This window comes from Taudactylus pleione, unplaced genomic scaffold (assembly GCF_031769625.1).
Source record: "Taudactylus pleione unplaced genomic scaffold, aTauple2 ptg000799l, whole genome shotgun sequence".
In the NCBI taxonomy this organism is placed as follows: domain Eukaryota; kingdom Metazoa; phylum Chordata; class Amphibia; order Anura; family Myobatrachidae; genus Taudactylus; species Taudactylus pleione.
The window spans coordinates 1,051,278-1,071,324 of record NW_028285201.1 but is presented as its reverse complement, the minus strand read 5'-3'; the positions used below and the strand labels follow the sequence as shown (position 1 = coordinate 1,071,324).

At 40.0% G+C, this 20,047-nt stretch overlaps 1 protein-coding gene across 1 annotated transcript in view; it reads right to left on the bottom strand.

Moving 5' to 3' along the window:
* Positions 1-20,047, bottom strand: part of LOC148474932 (capping protein, Arp2/3 and myosin-I linker protein 2-like) — a 970,125-nt gene that overhangs the window by 92,090 nt on the left and 857,988 nt on the right. Inside the window, exon 31 of the mRNA XM_088457971.1 lies at positions 2,192-2,228. Coding sequence (XP_088314097.1) covers positions 2,192-2,228 — 37 coding nt within the window. The remainder of the gene's footprint in view (positions 1-2,191; positions 2,229-20,047) is intronic.

Sequence of the window (20,047 nt, the reverse complement as noted above, 5' to 3'; positions counted from 1 at the left end):
AGTCACCCAATTGAAGTGGCTGTGGTAGTTGGTTTACAGCGGTGTTTGCAGATGGTAGCTGGATCCCTGTTGTTTGAAATAGTGGCAGGTTCTCCTTCCTAATGCATTTCTTCACCCATAGGTAATTTCATCAGACGGTCTGAGGACTCATATTGGACATTGCCGGAATCTTCCGTGTGACCAGCTGTAGGCTGCCCAGCTTCCCCCCCTGCACCCACAGCCTCACATATGGCAGAGACGTCGGTCTCGCTGTGTGGACACAGCATGAGCACGGAGACTGCTGTTGGAATTTGAGGGTAAAGTGACCCTGATCGAACACTACAATCCGGATAAACTGCCCTGTCTATATGTCCCATCCTCAATAGGTTACTAAGAGATTACAGCGGAATTACTGTGCAGACATCAGGGTGAGAAACTGTATCTTTACATATTTATAATACAGACATTGCCACAATTCATCAACAGACTGCTATATTATTACAAGTTGGAAGATCAGCAGTGTTTCTCAGCAGAGAATTGGAAATTTAAAGGCTACATTTTATTATTGCAGTCATTGCAAAATATTTACTCTTTTAATTGTGTATTATTTTTTTATTTATTTTTGCTGGGACCCATGCAACATTATATGTGTATATCTTAATAAATTATGTCATTTGTTATTTAAATTGTCTGTGTATGGGATGATTTAAATATCTACTAATTGGTTAAGCGCAGTTCCTATACAAATCCTTTCACTATTTCAATATCTTAAGTCTGCAGAGACTTAATTTGGAACAGCAGCTAACCAATTAGTTTATGTTATATACCAACAACAGACAGGAATAATTAGCGCCCACTGGTTTTATTCATTCTGGTTAATACATCTGTGCCTGCTTTAAATTGTGCTTTTAATCATTAAAAAATATATGATAATCTGTGGATTTTAGATTATTTATTATTTATAATGCACTCTTTATTGTGCCAAATTGGGTAGGTTACATACAGGGATTAATAACACTGGTTGCTATAATCTGTTCCTCTAATGATAGTACATTAATCAAATATATTTCTAACATTGAGCATAATAAATCTCAGATGATACCTTCATTCAACTTTTAGTATCACAGTGCACTCTATTGGATATAAACTGCAATTCTGTTATATGGATTGTGTATCTAAAGGCTACTCAAGCTAATTTATAGTAAATCAGACATAGCGCCCTCTGTAGGGGTAAAGCATTTATAACAACATAATTTTACGTTTAACTAACACTCAAGTTTAAGAAATATTTCACTGACAAGACAGTGAATTTTATATATTTATATAATAAAAGTTATATTTTATTTAACTACATGTGCCCCAACAAAGAGACAATACTTTTTTTTTCTTTTCTTGAATATCTTTGTTTATTGTCTTGGGCAGCACCCCCCATAGAGAGAGATATTATATATATATATATATATATATATATATATATAAATGAATTGTCTAATTGGGGCTTATATGCAAATACTAAGACATTTTTTGACTTAATCCTAGTGCAAAGGTGTTTCCCAAGTCCCCCATTCCTATTTTAAAAGCATGCACAGCTGAACCTGTCAATTCAGACACAGCAGGATGCATCACACTCTGCAGAAAAATATATATCGGCTGATGACATTTGGGCATATCTTATATCATTTTAAAGGGCTGCTAATTGGCCACTGTAGAATTGTGCCAAGATTTTAGCCCACTAGTTGCATGGCTAAGCTCAAAAATCCTACATGAAATAAAGGCATTGGATTATCAACTCTTGTAATCATGCCCACCGGGAGAGCACAACAATTTCTTAGTTGAAAGAGAAATCAGTAAGGTCGCAGATGTCTGATTTGTCTTAAGTTCTTAAGAAAATGCCTTAAACTAACTTCCTCAATGAATCAACACAAATCAAAGACATTCTAGCAATAAATAATGTCACCAGAGGTCTGGTCCAAGGGCTTCGGAGATGGGTCCTGCAAAGTGACCCACAAACATTATAAGACACCTGACCAAATTTGCTTACAAAAATCTATCAAAATCTTGAAAAAAAAATAATTTATTTTTATATATATATATATATATATATATATATATATATATATAAATGTGTGCATTTGTGTGTGTGTATAATATATATATATATATATGTATATTTATACACATATCCTGTATTTTTATACTCCTCCGCACTCACCTTCTGAACCAGCCTTTTTGATTTCACCATCTTTGCTCTGTAAAAGAAGCATTTGGTTAGACGATACAGAGTATATCTGTAAATCCACATAAGTCACAACTATAATATGAACATTTCAAAACAATCATGCTGTTTTTATTATAGAATTTTTGTAATAATCATGGTGGAAGATAATTCTTATAGTATTTTTTTTTAGACGTGTTCAAACAAGTACTTTCTAAGATTTTTTTTTCACATTGCCAGGAAAATAATATAGGCACAGGTGCAGTATTATTGCTTCTGGTGAAACAGCCATAACTACATTTTAGTAGAGATGTGCACGGAAGCACCGTGTTTTGGTTCTAACTCTTTGTCTTTGTGTTTTGGCAATCACTGTCAAGTGTTTTGGTTTAGGGTCTAATTGCCTACTTTTGGTTTCTACTCTCCAGAAGATACCCAGAGAAGAAACGCAGCTGACCACTTTAGAGGGTGGGACTGGACTCTCACGTCATTATGCCCCATCCCATCATGGCAAAATGCAGTAAACCAGAGGTCCATGGGGAGGGGGCACAGCTAAAATGATGCTCTATTTTAGCCCTGTCCCCCTCCCTATGGACTCACAATTCCTGCCAATTATCTCCCCATCCTATACAAATTCACCAGGTATTGGGCGGGATGCAGGAGGTCAGGACACTCTTCCGGTGGGACTCCATCCTGCACCTTCAGGGAGAAGGCTGTAATATGGATCTGTTTTTTGTTTCTACAGTTTTATTAACTTCATTTTAAGTCATTCCGAGTCAAATTTGACCTCACAGCTCACAATGTTATGTTCACCAATATTGGCCAAAGACTGCAATGAGCTGGATGGCTAAACTACAACAGAGCAGCAGCTCAAACATATGTCAGTTTAAAATATAGCACATCGATGAAACATACAGGAGTGGTACAGGCATGACAGACAGGATGGCAGTTTAATAAACTATACGACCTTATAAAATATTTTCATTAATCAAGAACTAGATCAAAGGCCCGGGGCCAGCACAAGTAAATTGAGGTGTAGTATTTAGTGGAAGCCAGCTTAAGGATTGATTGATTACTAACAGAATTAACTATAATGAATGGTAAATTGGATAAATGAAACAAACTTAAAAAAATAAACTTTCAAAATCCTAATACAATATTTAAAATAAAACTGAATCCAAACAGAAAATCACAGACCTCAGAACAATACAAGAGATTCAAGGCAGAGCAATAACCTAGTCGATGTTGATAATTATTAGAAATAATTATGAATCCGGCGCCAGAACCTAAACCAATGAATAAACTACTGGTGCTTTGAACAATTGCAAGTATAACCCGAGGCGTATACCTAGGGCGTCTGCTCCTTAGTCAATAGTTTGTAGTGCTGGTGAATACACTACCTAGTAAATCGAGAAGGGAGTTATTGACTGTGGGCGACCAACCTGCTAATAATAAATATTCACACAAATATATAAATATAAATAAAGTGCTGAGTGCTAACAAGATAAATACGATAAAACACTGAGCATTACTTGCCCTTGGGATTTACACCCAGACCCTCTCAAATTGATTTTCAGATAAGCTAAAACTCTTCTTTTACCTCTTAAATTGATCTTATTTTTATCAGTTATTTATTGCTCTCTGGTGGTTACTCCTGATTAGGAACCACAGTGTTTATCGTATTTATCTTGTTTTTGTCAAACCCTATTAAATATTTTTTATGGTACTAGCTTTCCTTTATCACTTTATTTTTGTATGCTGCTAAAAGTATTTATATTGCACTAAGCACTTCATTGGTCTATGCTGCTAGGACTATTTGGCACCAAGCACTTTATGATTTATGTATACTTGCTCAGGCTGATTCAAGCACGTTAGCACTCAGCACTTTATTTATATTTATATATTTGTGTGAATATTTATTATTAGCAGGTTGGTCGCCCACAGTCAATAACTCCCTTGTTGATAATTATTAATTATATAATTTGATGATACTACTCTGTATATATGGAAAAGTTGCAGGAAATTGGGAGTACATGCCTGCATGAGAAGCTGGTGATGAATGGTCTTGCAAGATGCAGAAGCACATGACTGTCCCAGTAAAGTACAGTAATATATGCTACCTGTCAAACACAAACAGTCTCGGGAAAGCCGATGATAAAAAATAGTGCACCAGGTATTTGTATATGTTGTATGTTAAAAAGGACCTGCACAGTTTACTAAACTAAGCTACATGGACTGCCACTGTGGCTGAAGTGTTTGATTTGTTTGTGCTCCCATAAAACAAGCTACCAATGGACTTAAGGTGGCTAACTGTATTGTTAATCATCAACAGTTGAAAGATGTAATTATTAGCCTCAATGTCATCACGGTTGTTAATAGTAGCATCACAGCTCCAGAGACCTATGGGGATCATTGCCGGTTAGCTCATCCCAATGGGAAGCCACCATTACACAATTCTCTCTTTGTTGTAATTGGCAGCAAAGGTCTTCCTCATAGAATTTGTAGTTCATTTTGATGAATATCAGTTTTTCCACATTTTTTGAAAGTAGCCTCCTACACTAATTGCTCACAAGGTTCCCGGCTGTACTAAACACTCTTTCCATGTACAAACTGGAGTGTGAGCAGCTTAAGTACATCATAGCTAATTTTTACAAGGGGCTCCAAATTGCTTTATTTTCTCCCAGATGTCAAAGGGAGAAGCACATTTGTACATTATCATTAAAGTAATATTCCACTGCTCTATTAATTTTTACTGAGTCATGGTAGATGTGTCAATATATGTGGGAAAATCTTTTAAGCCTAACCAGATATAATAATGCATCCCTTTAATGTGCACTAAGCTGCTTCATCATCACCAGCAGTGCATCTCTTGGAAAAAGTCAGTTATTTCCTGGCAGCATCATTTGCAAGAGAAACTGAAGCAGGATAAGTCATGTCATGCGCCACTTGCTCACAAGGAGCTCTTTGCATCTTTTAAGATCTGATCAGTTGGAAAGAAAGATTTTTAAATAGGACCCAGGATCAAGCATGGTTGCTAAGATGTAATGATCCAATTGCAAGATGTTGCAAATCCTTTGGTCCTGGCAAAGTGAATAAAGAACTTTATCTACAAGTCCAACATATTTAACGGAATCACTTTATTTCATCTCTGCTTTCAGCTTCTCTAGCTCCTGTTCCAGTAGTTTAATTAAATGTACAGATGTGTCCACATGTCTTACATCCGTGCGCTACATGTCGCATAAAACGTGAGCGCCGTGCAACTTTGTAGCAACGGGCATCTTTCCATGGAGCTTTTTACCTTCAAATGTGTCTTAAGCTGCATACACATGGGACCTCATTCAGAGCCGCTCGCAAAAAGCGAGCTTTCGCTCTGAATGAGGGCGGACGTTTTTTTATTTCTAACCCAGCCTCCTGGCCGCTCGCAAAGCTGTGGGTGACCAGCCACAGCTTTTGCGAGCGGCCAGGTGATGGTCGCGATTATCGTGACCATCGGGCTTGTGACGAGACCCTTGTGGTAGGGTCTTGTCTGCCGCAAGCCCCAGTGAGCTTCCTGCTCTAATAGAGTGAATGCTCTCTTTAGTGAATGAGCTGTTGTTAGGTGTTAGATAATGTTGCTGAAATAGTTACACCCACCCAGGAGGCCGTCACAGTCATGTAATCTTTGGTTTGACCAGTACTGTTTGTACTTATATCTGTAATTAAAAGGATAGTCGGCACAATGGAATTTTTCTAGACAAATAATAACTTTTTGTTTAATGTCCCAGTACAGGTAAGGAATTGCTATTCTGATTAAAAAAAAAAAAGACTTGAAATGGAATTTACTAATTTAGTAGACCACAGGTTCTCAAACTCGGTCCTCAGGACACCAAACAGTGCATGTTTTCCAGGTGTCCTCACAGAATCACAAGTGAGATAATTAGCTTCACCTGTGAATCTTTTAAAATGTGTCAGAGAGTAATGAGTACACCTGTGCACCTGCTGGGTGACCTGGAAAATGTGACCTGTGTGGGGTCCTGTGGACCGAGTTTGAGAACCACCAGGATAGACACATGACCTCAACTAGAGTAATCATCTAAAACCAGATGCATTGATGGTAGATATAGGACACAGATCGAATGCCAACATAGCCATCATTGCTTTAGTAATCTACTATGCAACAGGATAATTACTGTCATACTTGGTTCCTCTTTCAAATGGTTGTTTCACTGACAATTTTTGCATGAAACTACTAGTTTTCTTCTTGGTCTCCTTCTGTGATGAAGATACAAACCCAGCAGTGTCAGTCCTAGCATGAGAGGATTCTTCTTAAATATCGTGGATGGAGAGTCAGTTTTCTCTTGCAAATTCAATGCAGGGTTGCTAATGAGGTTGATGATAAAAGGTGTTTGTGGTGGAGATCGCATGCACTGGGATCTACCGTATCTATGCTGCTGGTAGCTGATGCTGGATTGCTTGCTATTATATTTGATTTTCCAGCTTTTGATAAACAACTTGAATATAAACGCTGCATATGATGTAACAGGGAGGAGGTACCTAGAGGGTTAACGCCCCTACCTCTGCTTATTTTGGCACTACAAATGCCACAGATGCCTTGACAAATGTTCATCATCAACATCCTCATTAGTGTCAGACACTAAATTATCCACCTCATCCTGTTGCACTTCCACAGTAGCATTCTTAATTTCTATGTTAAACCATTATCATCATCACTTTTACCACAACTCATTGTCGTATTTGCAGAGGGTTCAGAAATGGTGGAAGGAGGCAGTCAGAATGAGAAATGTCACACTTATACATACTGTAGCACACGTGGACACCCTACAGCTGGGTACACACTATACAAAATTTAGTGTACAATACGGATCAGAATGATACATCTTACACATCATATAGTGTGTATGCAAGATTCTATGTTCATGATGGTCGCTAATTGCATTGTCCCATTTACTGTGCTGCACAAAAAATGGAATGCAATGAACAATGTCATGCCATTACATGCATGTAATCTCACCAGCCTGAGGGCAGGGCATTGAAGCGCTGGTAGGACATACTCTGCACGCCCTAAGGGGTGTGTGAACTCCCAAAAATGGGGTGTGGTAAACCAGAGAGTGACTGTGTCTTCGTGGCATGTCCCCAATTCGTCACACTTGGAGGTGTGCTCATCACTTATGGAGGTACTGGGCTTTCCCCAAGCTCTCTCCTCACTGTGAATAGATGCCATGGCTTCTATTCACCTGGTGGTGATTGGTAAATGCAACTTTTCCCACCCGTGAGACGTTGCAGCCCATGGTTGGGGATGGCACATGGCAGGCTGTTTTAGTGGGGCACCACTAACAGGGCAGGGCACCTTTTGCCCCTTTAAAATTGGGCAGGGCGCAGTGTCCCACTAAAACAGCCTAGCGGGAACACTTCCTTCATACACCAGATTGTGCAGTGTACAGCACATGCAACAAATTACTACATTGCATCACTCCAATGTCTGGGTCACACATCAGATAGTGTTTACCCAGCTTTAGACTCACCTCAGGGATGTGAAGTTTGTGAACACACAGTTTGCTTTTCAGCCTTAGTGTACTCTTTGTGCCTGTTTTTTGTCTGTTTTAAAGTGGACAGATCTGGATGCAGAGCGAGAAGGTGGTGTATGGTTACAGAAGATATCTGACTGTGGGCCTGATTTAGAGATATATGCAATGCTGATATTTACGCAGCTGAGCGATCAGTAATCTGCACATGCGTCTAAGTTGCACTTGGCATGCGTCAAGGTACATTACCGTCGTTACTTGCAGCATGTTTTATCCAAGAGTGAAATTGATAGTCAGGGAGCTTTTGGGGGAGGTAACAGGGAGTGGTGTAAGAAAACGCAGGTGTGTTGTGACCGTTTGTGTGTCTGCAATCACATATGCAAAATGACTCCAGCATCTTAGTACATGTGGCCATTCTGCACAACCATAGGGTTACTCACAAGGTCGATTATCAAACGATCTGTGACCAATGCTGCATGTTTGTATGCAGCCATTTGGATTTGCAATGCCACCCATGGGCGTCTTAATACATGTACCAGCATCTGTGATTTTTGCATATTCTGTGGCCAAATTTGCAGCTGCGTGAATTCGCAGCTGCAGGAGCATAAGCTTACGTCTCTGAATCAGACCTGTAGCAGGACCAGGATTCGCATAGGTCTGAGCTATGGTCTGAGCTTAGGTCTGAGCTATGGTCTGAGCTTTTCCTTGCCACTGCGTGTAGTGTATGGCATATTGACAAGTTTTAATTTGTTGGCAGTAACATTTCCCTTCATAGTTAGAGGTGATGGCCTCTTAAAAATTGTAAAACATTGTTTAGATTTGGAGTGCCCTTTCTTACAGTTTTCTTCTTACCCCTTGACCTTCTTTAAAAGTAGATGTTGAAGAATACTATGACTGTCAGAGTACTTCTTCTATTGACTGAACCATGATTGATTTTTACACCATAACAGGGGTAAAGCTTCTGTAGTTGAACTTAACTGCCACTACACCAAGTAAGCATAGAAAGAACTAGAGGGTGGCTGTACTGACAGGCCATTCAGTGTGCCACTTGGTGGTGGAGGAAGCTACGGCTGCTGCTTGTTGTGGCTTGCTGGCAGGCAGTGCAGGAGCAGGGTCTGTGCTGACAGCTGCACAACTAATCAGCCTCCCGCAGAGGTCTACAACTGAGCTACAGGATCAGCATCCCAAACAGAACAGGATCCATGATGACCACGGTAACTGTACCACCCATCATCCACCTACAGTGCACCGTGGCATAGACGATCAAGCACATCACGGGGATCCTACAGACCACCACAGCACAAATTAGGTTGCTGTAATTCAAACATAAATCCCATTTGTGTTCACTACAAGTCACCATCTGGTACGTACCAATGATTTCACCTCTCTAAGGAGCATATTCAATTAGGTGCGAAAAGTCGAAAACTTTTTTGCCATCATCTCTGGTTTTCTATGCGGAAAAGTATCGCGTGCATCCCGGCTTATCCCCATATTCAATTACAAATCAGCGAATAAGGCACCCGGCGAATTCGGAGCTAGCGAAAAGTACTGTCAAAAATGGGGAAATCAGCCTGACACCCCCCAAAAGATGCACTAACATTGGGGATCACTATAGATACCCCTGCATAGCCATACTGAAGGTATCTGGGGTACTTAAATACTCTCAATAGCTGCTAATTCGCGTCTATGCACAAGTGGTGAAGAATAGCTTTTAGAAGTTTTTTTTTTCAGAAAATAAATAGTCCCAGCAAATCTGGGGTACACGAAAATGGGTGCCAACACATTTTAAAGTTGCTAAAGTGAAGTTTTAAAAAGGTAAAAAAATCCACCTGCCGCAAGCACCATACTTGGGAACCCACCTGGAGTCTATTTCGCTAGTTTTTAAATTTGTCCACCAAGTTTGTACTTTTTCACCCCCTATTTCAAAGTCATTTTTTGGGGTGTTCTTAAGTTTTTTAAAACTTTTGACAGTTTACATTTGGGGGGCTGTCCCAAGGCTGCAGGGGGGTTCCTGCAAGTTTGCACCCCTAAACCCCAATTTTGCACTTTTTTTTCGCCTGCTTACATAGGTGCATCTTTTTCGCCGATTCCAATGCGGAGACATTCTGCTCCTGCTAAAAGTCTTTGCAATTGAATACGGGATAAGTGTTCGCCTGTCGAAATGACATCACCGGCGAAAAGTTTTCGCCCCTAATTGATTTCGCCCCTAAAGTAGCAATCATTGACATTTAATCTATTTCTCAAGGTAAGACCCCATTTTTCAGTAGTGCGTTTAAAGATGTATCAAGATGGAAATGCACCATTGCAACACACTGCATGTGGTCGTCTTAATATTAAGAAATCGGCTGTGGTATGACCATAAGACATGCTGCAACAAAAGACGTGGTCACTTCTGCATGCGACTCTAAATCAGGTCCATAAATAAGAAGTAAATTTTTTTAGAACTTTATTATTTCTGTGTATATTATTATATTTGATTATCGTCATCAATCGAACTAAATTACCACATAAGGTGATGTTATTATTTATTACTAGTCATTTATATAGTGCACACATATTCCGCAGTGCATTACCGAGCAAATATTTGGCCATTCACATCAGTCCCTGCCCCAGTGGAGCTTACAATCTATATTCTTTATCACATGCCCACACACACTTGGGTTAATTTTGTTGGGAGCCAATTAACCTACCAGTATATTTTTGGAATGTGGGAGGAAACCGGAGTATCCGGAGGAAACCCATGCAAGCACAGGGAGAATATATAAACTCCACACAGTTAGGGCCATGGTGAGAATTGAACCCATGACCTTAATGCTGTGAGGCAGTAACGCTAACCATTACACCATCGGTGCTGCCCATTTATAAAACAAACTTGTGGAAATGGTTGTTAGTCAAAAAAAGAATAAAAGATATAGCAGAAATCTTAATGTCAAATGAGTCATCGCACAAAGCAGATAGATATTTTAGATTTTATTATTGCAAACAAAGAGTATAGGCACTTTTTTATAATACTGTGTAGTAGAAGTTGTGATATAAAAAAGCCACTTAATCACTACATAGACAAGCAAGAAAATATTATCAAAGAAATATGGTTTAATATGCTTTAGGAAGCAAATATAAATCGGCAATAGCAAAGCAACATCGTTTTTTTTTTTTTAATCTTGCTAAATACTATAATACTCTTGCAGCAATGTTAGCTATATGTGATTAGTAAGTTACTGCAAATAAGCAACAGTTGTTAAAGTGGAATGCACTATGGTGCCCTTGGTATTAGTATTGTTTCTAGATTCAGGGCCTGATTCAGAACTGTTCGCAAGGCTGCGTTCGTGCGCTGCTGGTCGATTTTCACCATCTGCGCATGGTTTGCAGTGCGCGAACCAGTCATTTCCGATTGGGAAGTAAACAAACAGAATACACAGATGACCCACTTGTTTGAGTGACAGGATGTGCCATTTGTGGGTGGTGACAGGGGAAGGTCCATGAAAATGAGGTAGTGGTGGTGCGAACGCAGGCATGCCTTAGCGTAAAAACGTAATTTCTAAGGTGTGCATAATTAAGAAGCAGCATCATTGTACCTGTCACTGCAGCACTCACAGTGCTTGCGGAAGGGTAGGGTCAACCACAAGCGCTGCGTATGCCTCCGATGTTATTCAATGTTACATACACTTCTTGGACATGACGTGTGTAACAAAGGGCAAGTGGGCGTCTTAAGACTGGTTTGCATTCGCACGCTATGACATAGTGGGTGTACTAATGTCTTGCTGTGCGATCGTGGGACTTGCATACTTGGGCAGCTGAAGGCTGCGTGCGAACGCAGCTTAGCGAACAGGTCTGAATCGGGCCCTCAGACCATGTGCTTTCAGATTTAAAATGGACTGTAGGGTTAATAAACAAGTTTGATTCTATTGGGGATCTCCAGTGCCTTAGTCTATATATAATTCCAACAGAGAGGCAGTATTATAAGTACCAAGAAAGTAACCAATTACTTGTCAGTTCTAAAGGCCTGCTGTCTCAGGGCCTGATTCAGTCGATGTTGGCCAAGTGCGCATGTGCACGACGGAGGCGGCTCCGTCGTGCGCATGCGCGAGACCCGAATAACGATGGCCAAGCTGTCGTTATGGGTCTCGTACCAAAGGGGGCGTGCTGTCGATGGTGATTGACAGCACGCCCCCTTTGGTGGGCGTGGCTGCCCAGACGGAGGCGTTCCCATGGGAACGCCTACCGTCTGGGGCCGGCCCCACTGACATCACTAGTGATGTCAGTGGGAGTGCTTTTGGCTCTGATAGAGCCAAAAGCACTCCAGGGCTTGCAGCAGATCAGACCCTACCACAAGGGTCTCGTCGCAAGCCCGATGGTCAAGACCATCGTGACCATCATTTTGGCCACTCGTATAGCTGTGGGTGTTGACCCACAGCTATGCGAGTGGCCAGGAGGCCGCTCTTAAATTCAGAGGGATGGCCCTGATTCAGAGCGAGCGCTCTGTCAGAGCGTCCGGCTCTGAATCAGGGCCTCAGTTCACACACATGGGGCTAGGTAAGATGTAAACAGACATCCTTCAGTAGTCACTTGCTGGGGAACAAAAGCAACTACGGTAGGCTTACAGCCGTGGCCAAAAGTTTTGAGAATGACACAAATATTGTTTTTCACATAGTTTGCTGCTTCAGTGTTTTTAGACCTTTTTGTTAGATGTTACTATGGCATACTGAAGTAAAATTACAAGCATTTCATGAGGATCAAAGGCTCTGTGTTAAAGAGTCAATATTTGCAGTGTTGACCCTTCCTTTTCAAGACCTCTGCAATTCGCCCTAGCATGCTGTCAATCAACTTCTGGGCCACATACTGACTGATGGCCGCCCATTCTTGCCTAATCAATGCTTGGAGTTTGTCAGAATTTGTGGGTTTTTGTTTGTCCACCCACCTCTTGAGGATCAATCACAAGTTCACAATGGGATTAAGGTCTGGGGTGTTTCCTGGCCATGGACCCAAAATTTCGATGTATTGTTCCCCGAGCCACTTAGTTAATCACTTATGCCTTATGGTAAGGTGCTCCATCATGCTGGAAAAGGCATTCATCATCAAACTGTTCTTGGATGATTGGGAGAAGTTGCTCTTGGAGGATGTTTTGGTACCATTCTTTATTCATGCTGTGTTCTTAGGCAGGAGCAAAATGCGTAGATTGGATTTCCACACTCTGCTCCTGTTGCACTTTTAACTAACTCTTTTGACACCACAATCTACCTTTTTACCTGCTTTATCAAGCCAGTAAAACAACACCTGCCGTACACCCGCCGTAATTAAGGAGCCGGAACAGAGAGGACGCACTAGTTGTGGTGCAGGGTGCCCAGCTTGGATTTTACAGAGAAACACATCCCCACCGCAATCTACCAGTGGGTCCCACTGATATTGGACAAATACAAATAGCCGCATTACACTGGCGGTCCAGCAGCTAGACGGAGCTCCCTGCTGGGAAACCTGACTGCCGGGGCACTACTGGTACCATACCAGCGGTACTCGCTGTTCTCTCACTGACTTTCATCAAGGCTGTAATCATGTCTATCCTTGGAGAGCTCTTTTGTAACCATTTGGCATTTGTATAACTGGACAAGAGGAAAACCAACATTACACTAACTTGTTTCCATGTTAAATAAGCTGGACGTGTCTACAGCTAAAGGGTTAGTTGATACAACTAAAGCAGATATTCAGTGCATTTTTTTGATTGGGCAACAATATTAAGGATTTTGCTTGTGGCTAAAGTGAATTGTACATAGTTTTAATCTTTTTTTTTTTTTTTAATTATCATGATAATATAAATTCATGTTATTACATCCTTACAGGCAACAAGTGCGGATATACTGTTATTAATTTTTCCATATTTATTTATTGTAATAAGTGGTATATGGGCCTAATTCAGAGCCAGTCGTAAGTGGCAGCTCGTTCGCTCCGAGCGATGTTTGCCCAACTGCGCATGCGTACGGACCGTTATACGCATGCGCGAACCAGTCAGTGCGGCCGAAATTCATGTGCTCGCAAAATAGCGAATGCCTGCTAATTTGAGTGACAGGATGAGGCGTATGTGGGTGGTAACAGGGGAAGGTGCTTGAAAACGGGGAGTGGAGATCCGATCGCAGGCGTGCTTAAAGGTCAAAACGGGCGTTTTATGGGTGTGCATATTTAAAACAGCAGCGTCATTGACCACGTCACTGGGTTATTTTATAGCCAGAACTGCTCGCAAAATTGTGGTAGCAAAAACCAACCACAAGAATAGCGAGCAGCTCATACCCTGTTCGATGTACTCGATTAATCTAATAAATAGCGGACATGACGTAGGATGCGAGCGGACAGGGGGCGTAGTTTCCCAAAAAACGACCGCAAGTTTTGTTCGCTCGTTCAGACCTAGAGGCGTGAACAGACCGCAAACAGCGAATGGTTCATTTGAATAGCCACCCCTATTTTCTGGACGAGCGAGCGCAAATAGCGACTGGCTCTGAATCAGGCCCTATATATATATTTTTTTTTTTGTGTGATTAAAAGATTTAAAAAAAATTGATTCAGAGAAGAATCCTCTTATTGGTCAATTCAAGCATACTTATAATCATAATGTATTTTTATATACCCAATTAGATTAGCGCAGTCTCCCATCCCCCTTTCCTGATATTTGCCTTTGTGTTTTTTTGTGTCAGACTAGCTTATGACACAGAGACCAGCTGCAATATTATAGTTAATCAATAGGTTCTGTTCTCATTAACTACAATTGTATATTAATTTATACATTAATTTTCCTATAAGCTCTGGATTTCTGACCTATTAAGATTATTCCAAGTAGTCTCAGTTTTATCCATTTATCCTGTTTGTCCCTGCAGTGCCATTCTCTTTCCTAGATGTGCCATGTTGGTAATTGAACTGCCACAGCCGCTGAAGTCGGAATGCAGAACCACCAATGAGCTCAACTAGGGAAAGGACTGATGTGAATGATTCAGTTCAGTTCAATGATATCTCCTTTGATCAGCAGGCCAATTGAGTCAGTTGTAGCCTGTCTTAATCAAGGGATACCACTCCTTATATTCAGTCTAGGGGCAGCTGGGGCTGTTTGCAGCTGGTGTTAAAAACACCAAGTGTTAAATGCACAAAGTGTGATTACATAACAGTTAATCAAACATTTATCCTGCATGAATATGGACTAATCATCTGTTTATTTAATTTCATCCCTCAGGTTTGTGACTGTCTCATCTTGCTTATTGCACCGATATTCTGCATAGAATCTCATGCTTGCGTCGTGTGTGGATTCAAATGTATGTGACTGTCTCATCTTGCTTATTGCACCGATATTCTGCATAGAATCTCATGCTTGCAATCGTGTGTGGATTCAAATGTATGTGACTGTCTCATCTTGCTTATTGCACCGATATTCTGCATAGAATCTCATGCTTGCAATCGTGTGTGGATTCAAATGTATGTGACTGTCTCATCTTGCTTATTGCACCGATATTCTGCATAGAACCTCATGCTTGCAATCGTGTGTGGATTCAAATGTATGTGACTGTATCTCTTGCATAGATTTTTTTTTCTCTTCCTGTATAGTCTGTATTGGTCAGTGAAGCATAGTTTATGGTATATATCTGGCCTGGTTTTTGCTCCAACTCAGAGCAAGTTATCTCCTTTGATAAGCAGGCCAATTGAGTCAGTTGTTGCCTGTCTTAATCAAGGGATACCACTCCTTATATTCAGTCTAGGGGCAGCTGGGGCTGTTTGCAGCTTGGGTTAAAAACACCAAGTGTTAAATGCACAAAGTGTGATTACATAACAGTTAATCAAACATTTATCCTGCATGAATATGGACTAATCATCTGTTTATTTAATTTCATCCCTCAGGTATGTGACTGTCTCATCTTGCTTATTGCACCGATATTCTGCATAGAATCTCATGCTTGCGTCGTGTGTGGATTCAAATGTATGTGACTGTCCCATCTTGCTTATTGCACCGATATTCTGCATAGAACCTCATGCTTGCAATCGTGTGTGGATTCAAATGTATGTGACTGTATCTCTTGCATAGATTTTTTTTTTCTCTTCCTGTATAGTCTGTATTGGTCAGTGAAGCATAGTTTATGGTATATATCTGGCCTGGTTTTTGCTCCAACTCAGAGCAGGTTATCTCCTTTGATCAGCAGGCCAATTGAGTCAGTTGTAGCCTGTCTTAATCAAGGGATACCACTCCTTATATTCAGTCTAGGGGCAGCTGGGGCTGTTTGCAGCTTGGGTTAGAAACACCAAGTGTTAAATGCACAAAGTGTGATTACATAACAGTTAATCAAACAGTTGAACAAACATTGACCAACATCTAAGGTAATTTCAGATTAAGATACTGATTACTTTAAAATTTGTCTAAAAAAAACAAACCTAAAACTCACCATGTACTACACATTTCTTTTTTTCAACTCCCTCCTTTGTATTTTCTCTAAGGATATAACATCCCTAACTCTCCCTGCATCTCACCTCTCTGGGCACACTGCCGCCCTACTGAGTCACTCACCTCCTCTAAAAACTAATGAGATTTCTTTTCATCAAAAATTGACTATTACAGCCTCATTGTGTCACTATAAAATTTTTTTACACACCTACAACTCTATCTACTTCTCCATTCTTCTGCTTTTATTATCTGGTGACATATCACCAAATCCAGGCCCCACACACGGACAGCGGATATACTATGGAATAAATATCCTGAAAACCTCACATGTCTCCCATCACCCTCCAAATCAATAAATGTGCCTTATAGAATTCACACTTGATCACAACTTATTATTTTACATCTGAACATCTCTTTACAATAACTACTTTTACCAATTTCTACATTTACCTGAGACTGCTGTTTTATACGTTAACCAAACTCTCTAAATAGCCCTTCATGAAGTGGCTTCAGCTACCCGTCAGACTTCACGTAAACTGATATAACAGCCATGGCTTTCCACAGACACCTACAAAAACTGCCTCTTAAAGTAGAATGTCAGTGGCATAAATCTTAATTCAAATGATTTCCATACATACTGTAAAATAGGAATCCAGCCATCTGTCATCCTAACCCTCTGTCCCATGCTCACTGTCTACCCCATCCGTGTCACCCCTGTCTGTTTGCCCATCCCCTCTAGCATGTAAGCTCTCACGAGCAGGGCCCTCTTTCCTCTTGTGCTTATCCTTTCTTTACTTATATTATCTGCTCTATACTCAAAAGCACCTAACCCGTGACTTTTGCCATCCTGCTTCTGTTGCAGCAGTGTTTATATACCATGTACTTGTCTTGTAGTGTCTTAAACTGTATGACACTGTTTTCTTGTTCTGCTCAACTGTTTATGTACTATGTCTATGTACTATGTTTGTGCACTATGTTTATGTACTATGTAAGGCGCTGCGGAACCCTTGTGGCACCATATAAATAAAGGATAATAATAATAATAATAATAAAACATGGTAGATTTTCAAATGTACCCAGTTTTTTTCATTGCCCCTCCACAACCCCGACCAATTGCCCCAGGACCCTGATGAACTGATAAGCTGTTATAAATAACGATTCAGCTCAATAAATGCCTGCTTCCTTTGTATGTAGGCGACTCTAAGCAGAATAACTGGATAATGTAGATGGTGGGTGTCATGCGAGAGACCAGAATTATGAGCAGCAGCACAGAGCTTCTTCCTGCCAAGATGTGTGCAATTAAGTGAAAATATGTTTAATAGAAAAAATAGTTGTGTATATTGGTCACATACATACATATTTCCATGATACATACTATGTGTAAAGCAGGCTGAGGTAACCTGAGGCACACCCCTCATTGTTGACAAACAACTTCCAGCAGGCCCGGCAAACAGCATGATGCTGGAAGTTGTTGTTCAGCTGGAGAGCTAAAGGCTGCTTGCTCTGATGTAAACAGCAAGTCTTGGTCCTATTAGCCCTAACAACCTCCCTTAGCACAAAGTAAATGTCTGTTTACAGTGTGTATTATTTAGCAGCACCTTCACAAGCAAGGCCACCACATTTCTATTAGATGTATAAAAAACCTCCTCCAGATCAAAGATGTCTTCAAAATCAAAACATTAAAATAAATAATTTTACAAACTAACCAATCCTTCTGTCCTTTCCCTGCCTTAAGTCCAAAAACATACTCCAACTCCCTCGGGCCTCTGACCTAGTTCTTGATTAATGAAAACATTCTTGGTTTTTAAACTTCCTATGGGGTTGTATAGCTTATTAAACTGTCATCCTGTCTACCACTGCAGTGCCACTCTGTGCCATTTTGGAAGCTGAACTGCCACACTTTTGTGCTGCCCACTGCTGCCGCTTAGCTGAGTCAGCCAGCTAGCACGATGCAACCTTTTGGAATAAAATCGATGAAATCAATATTGTGAGCTGTGAGGTGGTCAAAAACAAGCTCAAATTATGTGATTTCAGCTGTTTTTATGATTTTTTTGAAAAAATACAGATCCAAAACCAAAACACGCAAGGGCGGTTTTGGCAAAACCAAATCCAGATTCAAAACATGAAGGAGATCCAAATCCAAAACCAAAACATGGGGGTCGGTGCACATCTCTACTTGTAATACTATTCTGCCTCTTCATAAGAATTATATCTAAATCTACTGGAGATCCCGAACAGACACAAATTCTACTTATTATTCCTACAGTCCACTAGAAATCTAGAATCATAAGTAGAGATGTATCAAACCTCCTAAAGAGTGGAAAAGTGGAGAAGTTGCTTCTATTTATCATTTTCTGGAATGTATTTGATAAAATGTTGGCTAGAAGCTGATTGGTTGCTATGAGCAACTTCTCCTCTTTGTCCAATACTCCACATTTCATCCTAATTGGCTGATGTGTCAAAGTACATTTTGTGATAATTAGTGCTATCAGCATGTTTTTCGTAGTTTCAAAGTATTGGCCCAGATGTAACAATGCTTCATCACAAGTTTTATCGCATATCTAGTTAGGGTCAATAATTCAAACATGTAATATTGCAAAACATTGCTGAAATCATTGAAAAATATTGGAATGCGATAAATGTCATATGTACAGTATCAACATTTGCATAGAATTTTTTCTCCAGCAAATGTCAAACCCATCCTAACATTTTTGTTCTTGATCTGTATTTTTTTTTTAATTATAAAAACAGGTAAAATCACACAATTTGGGTCTGTGTTTGTTCCTACAGTATTATCAACCTCAATTACATTAATTTCCAGTGGATTTTGAATAACACTCTCAGCATTGTGTTCATCCAGTTTAAGACAAAAGGTTGCACCAAGCTAGCTGGCTAACTAAGCTAAGCAACAGCAGAGGGTGGCACAAACACATGGCAGTTAAACTTCCAACATGGCACATCTAGGAAATAAAGTGGCACTTTAGTGGCAGACAGGATGGCAGTGTAATAAATCTGGAAAGACTGCCTTGCTGGTTTATACAAATAATATCAAAAGAACAAGAAAAAACTGAAATGTCCCTTGTAGAGCACAATAACTTAAAATATAACTTTTATTGTTCAATATTTAATACCACAACCTAAAGTACAGCAAAAACAGTTAAAAAAAATAGTAGAGGTGAGTTATAAAGTAAAGAAATGTGATTTAAAAAGCGGCGCACTTACAGTACATCTCCATTCTATGTCAGAATAAAACTTTTCTGGCGTATCATTTATGCATGTTGTTTATGTATCCCACTTATATATAAATGTGTACTTGGTACTCTTGTATAGGATTATGAGTAGATAGAGAACACTTTTTCGTCAAACTTAATTTGACGGGTACCATGCCCACAACCCCTCCCCTAACTCCGCCCCCTGTCACTCCCACTTTTCTTCCCCTTTTGATATCGTTTAATATGAATTTATAGTTTTTAATATTAAATGAATATAAATTTGATATGGAATGATATCTTTTTTATAGGTTTTTGATAAATAAATCTAAATCAAATGTATATAAATGCGATAGGGCTTGATATCAAATGAATGCACTGTTTAAACAGGCAGTGCTGCTGTTAGATGAAGCATCAGCAGTGGGAGATGTTTTGTCCCATAGACAGCATTGCTGTTAACCCTTAGATGAGGCACATCAGTAAGATGCCTTGTCTCTTGGAATAATGTCATATTAGACAGGGTTTGATGAGTCGGATTACAAATGAAGCATTCATGTTAAATGTTATGATCTTACTTCTATCATGATGCTATGGATTGGTATATCAGGGGAACAGGGCACAAAAGGTGTATACTATGAACTTATGAAAAAACACATGCATAAGTTTTGCCTACAAAGTACACACGCATACCAGGTCATTATTCAGTGTGAGAACATGT